This window comes from Passer montanus, unplaced genomic scaffold, assembly GCF_014805655.1.
Source record: "Passer montanus isolate IOZ18808 unplaced genomic scaffold, ASM1480565v1 scaffold3, whole genome shotgun sequence".
Lineage (NCBI taxonomy): Eukaryota > Metazoa > Chordata > Aves > Passeriformes > Passeridae > Passer > Passer montanus.
In genome coordinates this window covers 20,480,013-20,494,074 of record NW_024367707.1, presented here as the reverse complement: position 1 = coordinate 20,494,074, position 14,062 = coordinate 20,480,013, and the positions used below count along the sequence as shown (strand labels likewise).

At 41.8% G+C, this 14,062-nt stretch overlaps 1 protein-coding gene across 3 annotated transcripts in view; it reads right to left on the bottom strand.

The window, feature by feature from the left end:
- The window catches only part of TBC1D8 (TBC1 domain family member 8), a 49,349-nt gene that overhangs the window by 8,654 nt on the left and 26,633 nt on the right, over window positions 1-14,062 (bottom strand). For 2 of the 3 annotated variants that reach the window (XM_039714222.1, XM_039714223.1), the window contains exons 6-11: window positions 8,917-9,124; window positions 7,585-7,779; window positions 6,165-6,347; window positions 5,620-5,770; window positions 4,360-4,574; window positions 3,440-3,557 (exon numbers count right to left, since the gene is read on the bottom strand). In XM_039714222.1, the coding sequence (XP_039570156.1) occupies window positions 3,440-3,557; window positions 4,360-4,574; window positions 5,620-5,770; window positions 6,165-6,347; window positions 7,585-7,779; window positions 8,917-9,124 (1,070 nt within the window). The remainder of the gene's footprint in view (window positions 1-3,439; window positions 3,558-4,359; window positions 4,575-5,619; window positions 5,771-6,164; window positions 6,348-7,584; window positions 7,780-8,916; window positions 9,125-14,062) is intronic. The other variant, XM_039714224.1, reaches the window with a different exon arrangement.

Genomic DNA, 14,062 nt, shown 5'->3' with positions numbered 1-14,062 from the left:
AAAAGGAGCAGATCTGGGCTCTGGTTTAGCTATCAGTTCAGTTCTGCTTTGTCAGCAGCTGTTACAGAATCAATGAATAGTTTCTTCTCAATGACGCAGACTGTGTCTACAAACCAAATCTGCCACATCAGGGCTTTGACCAAAGACACTGCAAGTTAAAAATATTCCTGAATACAAAATGCAGTTAGCTTTTCAATTATTTTGTCTCTCTTTTCAAGTTATTTAATTTCTTTCTTATAGTCCATATTCTGCTAATATTAGGACACAATTTTAATTGCTGAAACATATATATCCCTCAAAACTTCTGTTGTTCAAAAGCAGAATATAACCTGGACAATTTGTGGCAGAGAGCCAGCATCTTCTGGCTTTCCATCCAAATCACAGGGAAAAAAATAGCTATGACATTTCTCTGTCTTAGAACCTTTCACATCAGGCCACAAAGAGATTCTGCTGGTGACTGAACAAATATTACAGCACCACAAATCAAAAATAAAAGCCCATGGACATCCAAAGCGCTTTTGAGAAACACATCAAGCATGATGCTTTGAAGAAAAAGCCTCCTGTAAGATTGAAGAAAAGGAGAAAAACAGACTGGAGTTACTCAACAGAGGGCAAATTTTTTTGGGTTTTTTTTTAATAAGCTTAATGCAAACAATTTAATAGCCATAGTTAACACAGACCCAAAAACCAGAGCTGGATTTAGAGGTATTTGAAGGAAGCCAGAGACAGATAGGCAAGACATATATAAATAGATCATTCTAAACTTAGAGACAGCACTGGCAAAACCAGAGCTTTAAAAGGAACACACAACACTGCCCAGATCTTTCACAGATCTTCTTATAGTAAGTGTTGCAACTGTAGATGAAAGTCAACCAGACATATTAAAATGGACTTTTCTGTCTATTTTTTCATTAGGCTCCCAGAAAACATGAAATCTGAGCAAATGAATCTGTATTACAGCATGAGATCATAACGAGGTAGGAAAATACCAGAGCATGCATTTGAAAAATGATGACCTTAGATGCAAGACAAATGGCATCTTCAGGACTGAAAAGGCAAATCAGAGAAATGAAATAAGGTTTTCAGTGTTTCAAGAATCACAGTGTCAAGTTGATGACAGCCTAACAGGTAAAGTGGGGCAAGATGCCCTGCTGGTTTATGCAGGCGATGGAAAAGTCATGGTAATTGAGAATAGGCTATGTCTGACCCTTGCCACCACTCTTGACCCATATACAACTTGTTTCTATCTTGCACCTATCTGCCTATAATTGCAGAAAGGAGGAGAAGGACAGAAGGAATTCCTGGAGGAGCCCTGCCTGCAGGCTTTTCCTATTTGCAAGCAGTGAAATAATAAAAAAGCTTGTGAAAGGGGTCAGAGCTGGCAAGGCTGAAGGAAGGAGATGAAAGTAAGAAGGTTGAGTAGGACTGAATTGCCTAAGTTTTGAAAGCAAAAATTCTAACTAACTAACTAAACACACATATAAATAAATAGAAAATTTTGGAAGTCATAAAAAAAAAGTCTGAGACAAAAGGAAGCTAAGAAGGTGTGTTATAACCAAGGTCATTAATTTGGTAGCTGTTTGGACTGCAGAGATTACTGGCTGACACTGCAGAGGAAAAGCACAGTGACGGGTAGCAAGGTCAGAGATCGCCAAAGTTATTGAGAGATCAAAATCTGGACAAACAGTATTGGCAGGGTGCACAAAGAGGAAAAGTTTGGTCTTGGAAGTGTTATGCAGGAAGAAACAATACAAAGTTTAGACAAGAGCTGGTTGCAAATCAAAAAAGAAAGCTGACTGAAACGCAGAGCCAAGAACACTAACTCGAGCAACAGGAACCAGAGGAGGGGCAGGGTGGAGAAGATCAGTAGCACCGATTTGGGCACGTTAAGTTCTAGGGTAAAGCAGAGCTCCAGAAATTGTGCTCAGTGAAGCAACCATGCTGCAAAACTGCACCAGTGCCACTCAGCCAGGGAGAGCAGGGCAACTTCCAAGCTGAATTCCTGGCTCTTCACACTGTGGTGAGCTATGGCAGTAGAGAGACACAGCACTCTTTCCTTGGGATAAAGAGGGCCAGAGAACAGAGAGACAGGACAACCAAAACTTTCAGCACTTACACAATACAGGCTGTAGCTATGGCAAGTGACAGGCAAGATAAAAAGCACAAATCAAGAACAACTCAAGGCAGGGATATGGTTGGCCAGGTGAGACAACTCAGGTGAGTAGCAGAGAATGCTACTTAAGGGCAATAACCTAGCAAGCATCAGAAAGCTATGAGTAATCCAAAGCACGCTGTTGATATCTAGAAATGCTTGAGTAGTGATAAAGCTGTGTTTCTCCTTTAATCAAGGAAGGAGATGGACAAACATGGAAGTCAGTTATCAAAATAGCAGTTTAAAATCATGTCTGGAGACAAGAAGAAAAATTCTGACAAGTGGGACAGTTACAATGCCCAGTCCACTAGCAGAAGATACCAGTGGCATTCAAAGCACCACAAAACATGCTGAGCATCTGGCTAAACTTTGGAATAACTCAGCTTTAACTTACCTTCTTGCCAAGAATGACAAGACAGAAACTGAGCAGTGACACTGTCTAAAGGGAGGTATGACAACCCCATTCTTCACAGAAAAGACTGGAAATCTTCTCAAGTGTCTCTTTCCACTCCACAGGCAGCACAAGAATGCTCAGACCATTTCTAGCTCCCAGAACCACTAGTACCAGGGATTTGCTCCCATCCTCACTTCCTCACACGTGACTTTGGTCCCTCTCTTTCCCACAAGAAGGGTGTAACAGCAGATTCTGCAGCTACAGACTAAGGTTAGCATTAAAAAGGGAAAAGCTTTTTTCTGTAAGGGAAGGAAGTGACTGCAAAGAACAAATACTACTTAGCCCCTCTCTTTTTGTGCATTACGCAGTCTGCATAACAATCTTTCAAATGATGACACTACACAGCAGCCACAGCCACATAGTGAGTGGCAGAGGGACTTGTATCAGCTCTCATTACAAAGGGCTACTGTAGATGCAAGCCTGCATTGCTTCAGCAGCCAGGCAATTCAGACAGCTCAGATCACAAAGCAGATCCTTCCTACATTCATCTTAAACAGCCTGAGTCTCTAACACTGCACACTCCTAGCCAAGACTCACAAGCTCTTCTATTTATGTAGTGGCCAAAAGTGTCACCACCTTCTGACCAACAGGAAAGAAAAAAACAAACTGTGAAGTTGAGCATGTATTTACAGATCGTGCAGCTCAAACCCTTCAGACCAAAACCAACCCTGGCTGGAATCTGAGCAGCCACTGCTGCTGTTCCTGCACACCACACAAGCAGATGGAGCACCTCACCCATGGGGCTGGACCCCAGCTGACCCTGAGCATTTACCCCACCCCTGTGCCACATGGCTGCCCCTTCCCAGCGTGCAGGACAACGAACACGAGCTCACCTATCACTCGGTGGTTGAAGTAATCCGGCAGCATCCGCTCACACACAGCAACCAGCAGCCAAAAGGCTTCTTCCTCTTTGGCATACAGCAGCAACACGGAGGTCAAAATATTCATAGACTTACAAGGGCAAAGAAGAAAATGGGATTTGTTAGTGACAGCAAATCCTACTGACAAAAGCTCAACTGTGGCTATTTTTACAGAAAGAAAAGTAGCCTAACAGGATGTAAAGAACTAAGAAAAAAAGCAGCAAGAAAAAACGAGAGAATACAGCAAATACAGAATTGCAACCTACAGGCATAGCAAGTTTTCCAAGCTTATGTAAACTGCTTTTCATAAGAGCAATAGGAAACAATGGAGAAAAGCACAGTACCGGATTTGCCAAGATACAAAGCAGATAACTGATACTGCAAGATGTTTTGGGGCTGCTTTCACTGCCCCCTATTCCAGTATCAGTACTACTCTGAGGTTAATCAGAATTCAGGGAGCTGACCAGCTAGACAAACTACTTTCATCATTTATCATCAATTTTAGAAGAAAGTGGCAGAAAGGTTCATTAAGCCTGTGCCCCAGTGCATTACATAAAATCTCATCTGTGCAGGCCTATTCACCCTGCACTGCTTCCAAGTATTGTCCAAGAAATGCCCTTTTCAACAAACAGAAGCATCAGAAAGAATTTTTTCCCTTCCTGTAACTATAAATGCAGTTTGCAAAATGCTGAAGGAATATTGTTGGTAGAACAGAGCCTTTTGGTGAGACTATGTAGCTGTTTTGCAAGGAAAAATGACATTTAATATCTAAAATTAAGTACTTTTCCAACTAAAAGGTCTTTATTTATAAAAAGCACCATTAAGAGAATAACAGAGAGTGGGAAGAAGGGGAAGAAGCAGCAGGGAGCACAATCCTGGTGGGCATTTGTCACCTGGCAGTATCCTATTTTGGGGTTCCTGTGGGCGTAGGCGGTGAGCACCCTCCTGAGGGCGGCTATCCCGGTCTCGCTCTGGAAGGCCGGGTGCTCGGGCAGCGAGCGGTGCAGGTCGCGCTCGATCTCCTCCGTTGCCATGCAGCACTTGCCCATGGATGCCTCCACCAGATGTACGTAGTAGCCAGGATGCGAGGCCAGATCCGTCTGGGCGTCTGAAGGCAGCAGGAAGGGAGAAAGAGGAAGATGGGAGTGGATAAGGAGGATGCTAAACCTAAGTGCTGTGGGAATCACTGCTCAAAAGGGTATAAGCAAGGGGGTTTTCCCCAAGGTCTGTGAATATCCAGACCTAAAAGACTAAGTCCTAGCAGAATACACGTCCTGAAAACTAAGTATTAGCAAAGCTTACATGGCTCAACATCATTCAGAACACCTTGACTGAGCAAAAGATGTCTTCAGCAGAAAGTATTGGTTTGGGTTGAAAGTAATGGTTAAAGATCATCTCGTTCCAATCCCCCTGCTGTGGGCAGGGACACCTTTCACAAGACTAGGCTGCTCAAAGCCTCATCCAGCCTGGCCTTGAACACTTCCAGGGATGGGGCATCCACAGGCTCTCTGGGCAACCCCTTGCAAGTGTCTCACCACCCTCACATATTACTGGGAGAAATGTACTCAGCAATGTTCACATCCTTCAAGGAGGAAAAGCTCCACTTTTACAAATGTCTAAATATGCCATATATTGGATTAAGGACTAAACTTGAGATCACACTGTAGGCACATTCTGGCTCTGCCATATCTGTTAATGAAATGAGTTGTTTTTCCCATCTCCAGTTTCTGTAAGCACTGCCAACATTCAATGAGAAGCAGGAGCAGGTCTGCCAACTTTGAGATTGTCATTATTTTGCAATAATCTGATTTGTCAAGGGCTAACTCAGTATTTACGCTACAATCTAATTGCTGCTTGAGGATGAACATTGTTTTATGAAAACATGATACTAATTTTAAATTACATAGATTACAAAGATGTTATTTTGATTCTTCTGTACATCATATGATATCATCCTGAGGTAAAACCTTTACAGATCCACCTGGGTACTTCCTTGCTGTATTAGTTCAGTTCAGATCATGTCTTTTCCTTAAGCAGTATGACAGGTTCCATGTAAAGGACATTTAATTGCCCTTGAGAGATTTCTTGCCTAAATGTTTTGCCATCTCCAGAATCAGATGATGCCTACAGCCAACATTTCTAAGCATGCCCACCTGAGAAAAGCAGCCAGAGTTTGCCTCTTAAGGATTCAGGAATTCCCATAGCAACAAGTTTTCTGATTTTCTCGGTGCGAAACATGCACACGGTTCTGCCATACTCTACAAAATGGTCATCCCACAGGCTCTCTTTGATTTGCTCCCTAGACTGGGAATGAGAACATATATTTAAAAAAAAACCAAAAAAAAACCATCACGTGCATGTGAGAACTGGTAAACAAAAGCATTCACATATTAGAAATTCCACAAGGTATTCCATTACCAATGGAAATGGGAAGTCTGCTCTAGGAACTTAGACTTTCTCCACTTTGCATATCTAATTCACCACACAGGGATAAAAATTATAAATATTCACCAGAACGAAATGGAGGGAGAGAGAAGAAAAAAATCCAACCAAATAAAAAAGCTGTTATCCTGTATCTAACTTCTCCAACCAATACAGAGTGCATTTTACTAAAAACATCTATCCTGACTGAATATAACCCCAGATTTTTTAAAAACAAAACCTAAATCTCCTAGAGCTTTCCCCAAATGTTACATACCTTTCCAAATTCAAGGCCTGGCATTCCTGACTGATGAAAGTCTGACCTTAGTGCTTCTGCATTGAGCAAGTAATTGTTCTCCTTTTCACATTCACTTCTGTCTTTCCCTTGTGAAGCCTCTGTTCCCAGACACGCAGGCTCATCATTCCCCAGCGTGCACAAGGATCCAAGGGCAAGGCTGTTCTGCAATGCCAAATCAAAGTGGCAATGACTGAAAAGGCCAAGAACTACATCCTCAACTGTCCCCCAATGACAGAGCTGGGTTACCCTTTGCCTTTTCCATCAAAACCTTTAACACCTTTCAGGAGGAAAGGTCTTACTCAAGACTTTATACCAATTGTCATTCATTTGCATGTCAGGAAAAGGGCTGTTACTTTAAAACAAAATTGTTAGCCAATTCTAAGTGTCCTTGATGACAAGCTACCTAACAGTCTTCTACTGTTATGATTTGAAAGACAAAATCACAGAACAATTTCAGTTGGAGAGGACTATCATTTTCAATCCCCTGCTCACAGCAGGAGCCCTCAGCCCTGGTTGCTGGGCTCTGCGCACAGTCAAGCTGAGTAGCTCCAAGAAAGCAGAGTGCACTGCCACTCTAGACAGCCTGGTCTAGTTCAGCCTAACCATGAGGGGAAATCTCTCTTTTTATCTATTCAGATTTTTCCTTGCTAAACTTGAAGTTGTGGTTGCTTGTCTTTCAACTGGCATATCGAAGAAGATATGCCTTTATCTTCCAGCTCACCACTATTTGGCAGAAGACTGGCTGAGGAAGCCTGCTCCCTCCACCTCTCCTTATAAATCATGTGCTCCAGCCCCTGACCATCTTATAGCTCTTCACTAGACTTACTCCAAATTATCAATGCTTTTCATGTGTAATGAAGCAGAGTCAAACCTGGACACAGTACTCCTGATCAGCCTCATAACTGCTGAATTAAAGGGAATAGTAACATTCCATGACCTGCTGGTTACAATCCTGCTAGCACAACCTGATATAGGGTTGTCCCTCTGTACTTTAAGAGCACACAGCTGACTTACAGGCTCAACTTGTTCATGACTCCTCCACCTTTTCCACACAGCTGTTCTCCACCCAGCCAGTCCCCAGCCTCTCCTGTCACATGGGCTTATTTTGCCAGGTTTCACATTTGCTTTTGTTGAACATCAAGAGGTCTCTATCAGCCCATTCCCCCAAACTGTGGAGGTCTCTGTGAAGGACAACCCAGCTGCCCATCACAGTCCCTGCTCTCCTCAGCATGTCAATCACAACTATGCTGTGAGTGTCTTCTATCCCACCAGCCAGGTCTTTAAAGGTGGCATCAGATAAGCATTGGCTGAAGATCAATTTGGGGGCCTCCCACAGAATACAGGACAGTGGAATAATGGATAGACATATTGAATTAAAAATAAAATAAAAGTTTGGTACCTGATTGTTATTTTGCAAGTTGTTGCAGTGCAATGGGTTGCTGGAGTTCACCTCTTTGAACCTCTGGAGCAGGTTCTCCACCAAAGTATCCCGGTCCTTCAGCTCAATGAACTGAAAGGCTGTTTTACTTCTTATACTAACAATGATGGGATTAGGGAGGAGGCTTGTGTCCTCCATCTTCTCTATACTGATTACCTTTTTTGAGACATTACAGAAAACATATTAGGCACCACATCCACAAAAACATATTCAAATTGTATACGTGTACCAAAACACAGAATTTCATATGCATGCTTTAAATGTGGTTATTCATATTGGCTTTCCTTGATAAAACACATCCTACTGCCTGAAGTTCATGGTCTCTCTAGAAGCTCAAAGCAGATGCCAAAAAGTATCCCATATGCCTTTTTTTTTTCCCAAAATTACTTTGCATCCCACTTCTAAACAGCAGACTGAGGGAAAAGATAAGAAAGGGGTATATGATTTAAAAAAATTATTTATAAAAGGATCAACTTCATCAAATTCTGGGTGGGGAGGAGGATATTTACTTTCTCACCTTTGAAGATGGGGAAAAACAGTTGTTTTGTTAATTTTCATTAAGTATACAACACTGTTCTCATATTGTTTTCTGTTTCTGCAACAGTGGAAGGTAAGTTCTACAGTTAAGACATGATTTCGATGTTACTCTATTATTAGTCCAGGATGAAAGGAAAGCTTTAATTAAGAGCTCATAACAGCCTTGTATTCACTGCAGATAAGGCAGGTGTTAGCTGACAGCTTCCTTCTCCTGTTCTACTCCCACCGCCTTCCCTTCTGCTCTCCCTCCATTTAAACTCATCTTTTGACTCAGGGGAATTTGTCAGCCCATCAACCTCTCTTTCTCTCTGCCCTACAGCTTGGCAAAGTACCCACAATATTGTTAAAGGTTGTCTATGAAGGGAGAGGTCACACCTGTGCTGATCCCAGGCAAGGATGCTTTTGCATTGCTGGAATGGGTCCAAGCCAGTCCCCATCAACATCAAAGCTGGATGTACGTGTTTGTGGAGCTCGGAGGGGACCCCTGTCCAGGTCTTGAGCCAAGCAGATTCTGGTTTTGCAGTGTTCTGTCCTGCTGCATTACCTGCCCATACTTCACTTTGAGGATAGTTTTGAATCACCCATATTTTTAGGAGCTCAGGCCCTCATGAGTCCCAGAACAAGTTGGCAGGATACATACAAACATCCTACTCTTTTTCATCAAACAATACTTTGTCAAGGTAAGTCAAATGACAGTGGAGGCTTAGGATAGAAAAAGGTAGATAAGGACCCAAAATTAAACAAACAAAACTCTACCTCTCTAAGTGGGATGATAACAGTGCAGCAGCCATTTTCTTTACTGGCAAAACAGATATAACTGTCTGAAGTATACATTGTCCCCGCTGTGTGACAGCGACTGAACGGCGTCCAGAGAGAGCAGTCCACAACTTCGTGCAGCTTCTCCTTCCTGGGCAATCTGAAGAAGGCCCGAAAGAATTCATTCTGTGCTCTGGCTTCAAGATCCCTTAAGAAAAAGCAGCAAGAACTAACCACAAGATCCTGAAAGCCAGGACATGCAGCATGAGGTTAACTTTTCCTGTTGGCCTCACCAAGAGCTAGGAATACAGAATAAAACCACCATGCACAGCAATCTTCAGTGCCTATGTGAACAGAATACTGTATAAGCAACTTTGGAATATGTTAAAAGGAAAACATTATCAATAACTGTTTGTTTAACAATAAGGTCAAAAGCAACTAGTATAGTAACTAGGAAGGGAAAGGACACTAATTTGAATCAGCTGTTTTGGTGGTTTGGGGTTTTTTTACACTATTTTTAAACCATGCATTTTCTATGGCTGCTGTATGACTTTACAGACTCCAAGAGTTACAAATTTCGGTGCCCAGGAGACAACTAAATCTTTCATCAGATGAACATATATTGAGCAAGGGAGATTAGCCTAATGTTCCTTGTTTCCCTTCACAGCAGCATTACCTACATCACCCCAGGGACTTGCACCTGCACTCAAAAGTAATGCATTTGCTCAATGACTACTTCCAAAGTGGCTGTAACAGAAGTGTTAATGATGGTGGCATTTACACCATGGAATCCTTAACTTGCTGAGGTATTAGCCTCAGAGAACCCACAGAACAGTTCCAAAATGCAGAACAGTTTCAAGTCACTTACAGACTCAGCTGGGAATAACAGCACCAGCCACACTCAGTTTGAGCTTGGCCTCCTTCCAGCCACCCATCCACACTTATGTGAAAAGTTTAAATTAATGAAACTTTCATTACTGAGTAATGGTTATACATACTTAGGTCTGGGGACTTATTTTTCTTCTCCTTCTTAATGAAGAGGCCTGCAGTAATCTAGAGAACTATGCAATTACATTATAAACAGGCCAATGGCTATTAGCTCACCAATAGCAGCCCCAGAAACATTAGGGCTTAAATTCCATTATTTTTTTTAATACAAGTAAATTTTTCCTAGCATGATTCACCTTAGGGAAAAGAAAAAAATAGGAAAAAAAAAGCTTGATTTTGTGCCACTGAAAGAATTTAAAGCGTGGGCTGAAGCACAACAGGGAGTGGTACCTTGGTGCTGTAAATCCCCTCTCCACTCCTTCCTTCACCCACCTCTTCTGCAGACACCTTCCCTCTACCCCAGCCCTGTTCCCTGTTAAAATATACGTTGAGACAAGTGAAATCACTGCCTCAATAAGTAAATAAATTGTTTGTTTGGGTTTTGGGTGTTTTAGTTTAGTTTAATCCATAGAAAAAGATGTAGCCACGTGAAACAGGGAGGAAGACAATCCAGAACAAACTGAGACCTGAGAAGGGAGGATCTGTATCTGCAAGCAACAGAAAAGACAAAATGCACTCAACCAGTGTTCAGCTTCTGTTTCCTTCTCAAGCATTATCTTCCTTAATAATATTATCCAAAGAAAGCAGACAAATAGTCTCCTGTTTTTTTCACGGAGAACAAAGAGAAACCCTCTGTGTGAAGAAAGACAAAAAGGTTGTTTCTGAGCTAAAATTCCACAGCGAGAGTAACTCTGTTAAGTGCCTGCAGCGATCTACTATTGTGACAAAGCTGGATCAGGATATGCCTCCTAGTTAACTCACCACTAAAATATTTTCCATTTCTGCACAGCACAGATGAATGCTGCTGATAGCATCTGCAGTCAGGTCTGGTAGAGCTGTGCTCTCCTGCTATTGTGCTGCAAGGTAAGAGCCCCCCAGCATCTACTCAGTTGTGAAAAATTCTTAACCTTTGTGTGAAAGAGGCTTTATACAGAAGAGTGGGACCTCTGTTGAGGCATGTGTTGTCTGTTATTTAAGAGCTGACTGCTTCCTATGCTCCAAAATCTGAAGCTTCTGAGTTTTCAGGATTTTCCTGCAATTCTCGGGGCTGTGGGCTCCACATGCAGGGTCTTTCAGACAACAAACCAGGATTCTAAGCTGAAGAAGAATGACATTAATCACATCTGAAACTAAGTAAATTCACCAGCACTGTATCCACCCCCACTCGCCCGTGGAAGGCTGCCAATTCCAACATCCCTGGAACTGCCTGTCCCCCCATGACTCACACTCAGGCTCACATAGGGACACCACAGAGAACACACCACAGCCAGGGCTGCCCCAGAAACAAGTGCTGAAATGGGCCAGCATGCTTGGAGGAGGGATCCCGGAATAAAAAATGGTAGCAGAGGGACAAGATGCTGTCAGCACCTACCACTGTGGGTTCAAACAAGAGGTTTTACTCCAACGCTGAACACCAAGAATATATTTCCTGTTAAGCAAGCAAATTCTAGGTCTTAAAGGTTTCCCTTTATAAACACAGCCAAACAAAAGAGTTGGTTAAGAAAAACCCCAACCCAACAACTCTAAAAAACCCACAAACAAATTTAGCTCCTAAAACAAGACAGGCAATTGTTTAAATATGATACAAGAAAGATGGCCCACGTCACCAAGTCCCACAGCTTCCATTTAGAGTTTCACAAGACCTCCAACACCAAACAGAAATGCAACCTTTCTACTTGCACCCCTACCTCTTTGAAAATTTCTACTCTTGCTTAACTATTTCCAAGTCAGTTTGGTTTTTAAGCAAATGCAGCATACTGAGTGGTATTAAACTAAAAAAAGGAAAGCTATCATTATGTAAAAATAACATTTATTGAGTATTTACACAAGCATCAGAAGAATAAAATGCAACAAGATGCAACTGTCTTGTTCCCTGCTTTTCCAAAAGCTCAGCAATTCCTTCTGAGTGCAGCTCCCAACTTGCATGTTATGGGATCGTGGACTGCCTCCAACTCCAGCACTTCAAAGAGAAAGGCAAGCCTGAGCTGCAATAACTCCTTGGGCATGACCCCCACGTTACCTTCCAAGAGCTTTAAATTAAAGGAAATAGCACACACAAGACTAACAAAATGCCTAAAAGCATCAGGATGCTTAAAACGCTGTCCTCATTGTCAGATGTTTTTCTGTGCTTTAAATCCAGCAGAAGCCAACTTGGCAAGATTTTAGCTCTGCTGAGTCACTTGTTGCCTATCTAAAATCTAAACAGCCCTGCTGACCTCTTGCTTCAAGAGACAGATTACTTGATTATTCTCACTATTGAGACTCCAGAAAGTAAGATACTTTGGAAATAACACATCCAACAATATATGTCTTGTTTTTTCGAAGAACTGCTAAATTCATGTGGGAAGAAAGGCTTCTTATAAGCAAGTCAGGAGATGTTATCTGAGAAGAGCCAGCATGGACTTGTCAGGACACATGTAAACTGAACATCATTCCCTTACACAGCAGGAACACTAGACTTGTAGATGAAGGAGCTGCAATGAATGTTTTAGCCAAAATTTATGAAAGTCTTGATATATCCTCTCATGGAACTAATTAAACTATAAGTGGCACACTGTTATACCAAGACAGTTGCAAAAGATTACCTCAAAACAAACCCTTCAGGACTTTCTAATAAATTAGAAGGTTGTATCGAGAGGACCCCCCCTTGGGAATCTGTCCTAGATTAGCTTCTGTTCAATGTCTTCATTAGCAACCTGTATGATGGATCAAGAGCTTTTCACTAACCTGCACTTGATGCAAGGCTGGTAGAGGCTAATGAACATAACAACAGGATCAGATTCAGATTTATATTCATAAATTTAAGGGATGTTGTAGAAAAAAAAAGCATTACTAATATTTTCAGCTGTACATTGTAAGCTTGACAAATGCAGCACGGAGATAGATGAACTCCACCAGGAGCCATCCCTCGGGGTTACACAGGAACACAAGCTGAACAAGAGGCAACAGCCTCATGCTGACAGGAGGAAGAGGAACACTGGCTGGGCTGCAGAAGTTCATGGCCACCAAGATGCAGCATGGCAGTCCCAGAACTGGCAAGGCTTCTGAGGCAATTCTATATCCCACCACTGCACACCTGCCCCCACACGGCGTCAGTGATGAAAGTCCAGAAAAGAGTGACCAGAATGGCTAAAATCCACACTGATAAGAAATAAGAAACCCCTGGTGGAAGCAGGGCAATGCAGCTTACCAAAAGAGAGAGAGAAAGAAGATACACATCAACTCCCAAGCACACAAATGATTGCTCTAAGTGAACACAAAGTGCTCTACAGAAAATGAGCACTTCTGATCTCTTCAATAATAGTGGCTAGAACAAAAAGTGACAGACCCAAAACGTGTGGAAGATTCAAGTTAGACCTCAGACTAATAAGTGACAGAACAGTGAAGTACTGGTATGGATCCTGATATGCCCATTACTGCAAATCCTAAAAAACACATTAGGCAATCACAAAGAGATAACCCAAACCCTACCTTTTGCTATAGAGATGCAATAAAAGGAAGTTTTTTCTAGTCACATTCTACTTGTTGCTCAAGGTTTAAAGCATTCTCAGATTCTCTCTCTGAACAAATAAATGCAGATTGAAGTGACATTTATTATTCAGAATACTTCAAACAGTTTCCATTGAACTTAGATCAGTGTTAACAACCTTCTTTGCCTTCACATGAAGCAAAGTCATTCTCATTGGTAATTCACAGTTAAACATGAAAAAAAAAATCTGATGTGGTTAGGGCCTGGGAAAACATATCACACTGTTGAAACCTTACTTATACCAGCACTAAAGCTTTTAAATTGCGGGTTCTGCTCTGGAGAATTTCTCACTACATTTGAGAAATGCAATGGGTTTTACATCCTGAAAGAGATGAAAATTAGAAGTACAAGAAACCTATACCAGAAACTGCCGCAGCCTTATTTAAAAAAAAACCAAACAGTTACCATATGTGTTACAGTAAAATTGTATGGCACATATATATGTCTACAAGAAATGGCATTTGTAGCTACCAAACACTTCGCTTTTTATGGCAATTACCTCCATTGCCATTAATCCATTCATAATTCATTGTTCTGTGCTTAATAATTTCATTAAACAGCACAAAAAAT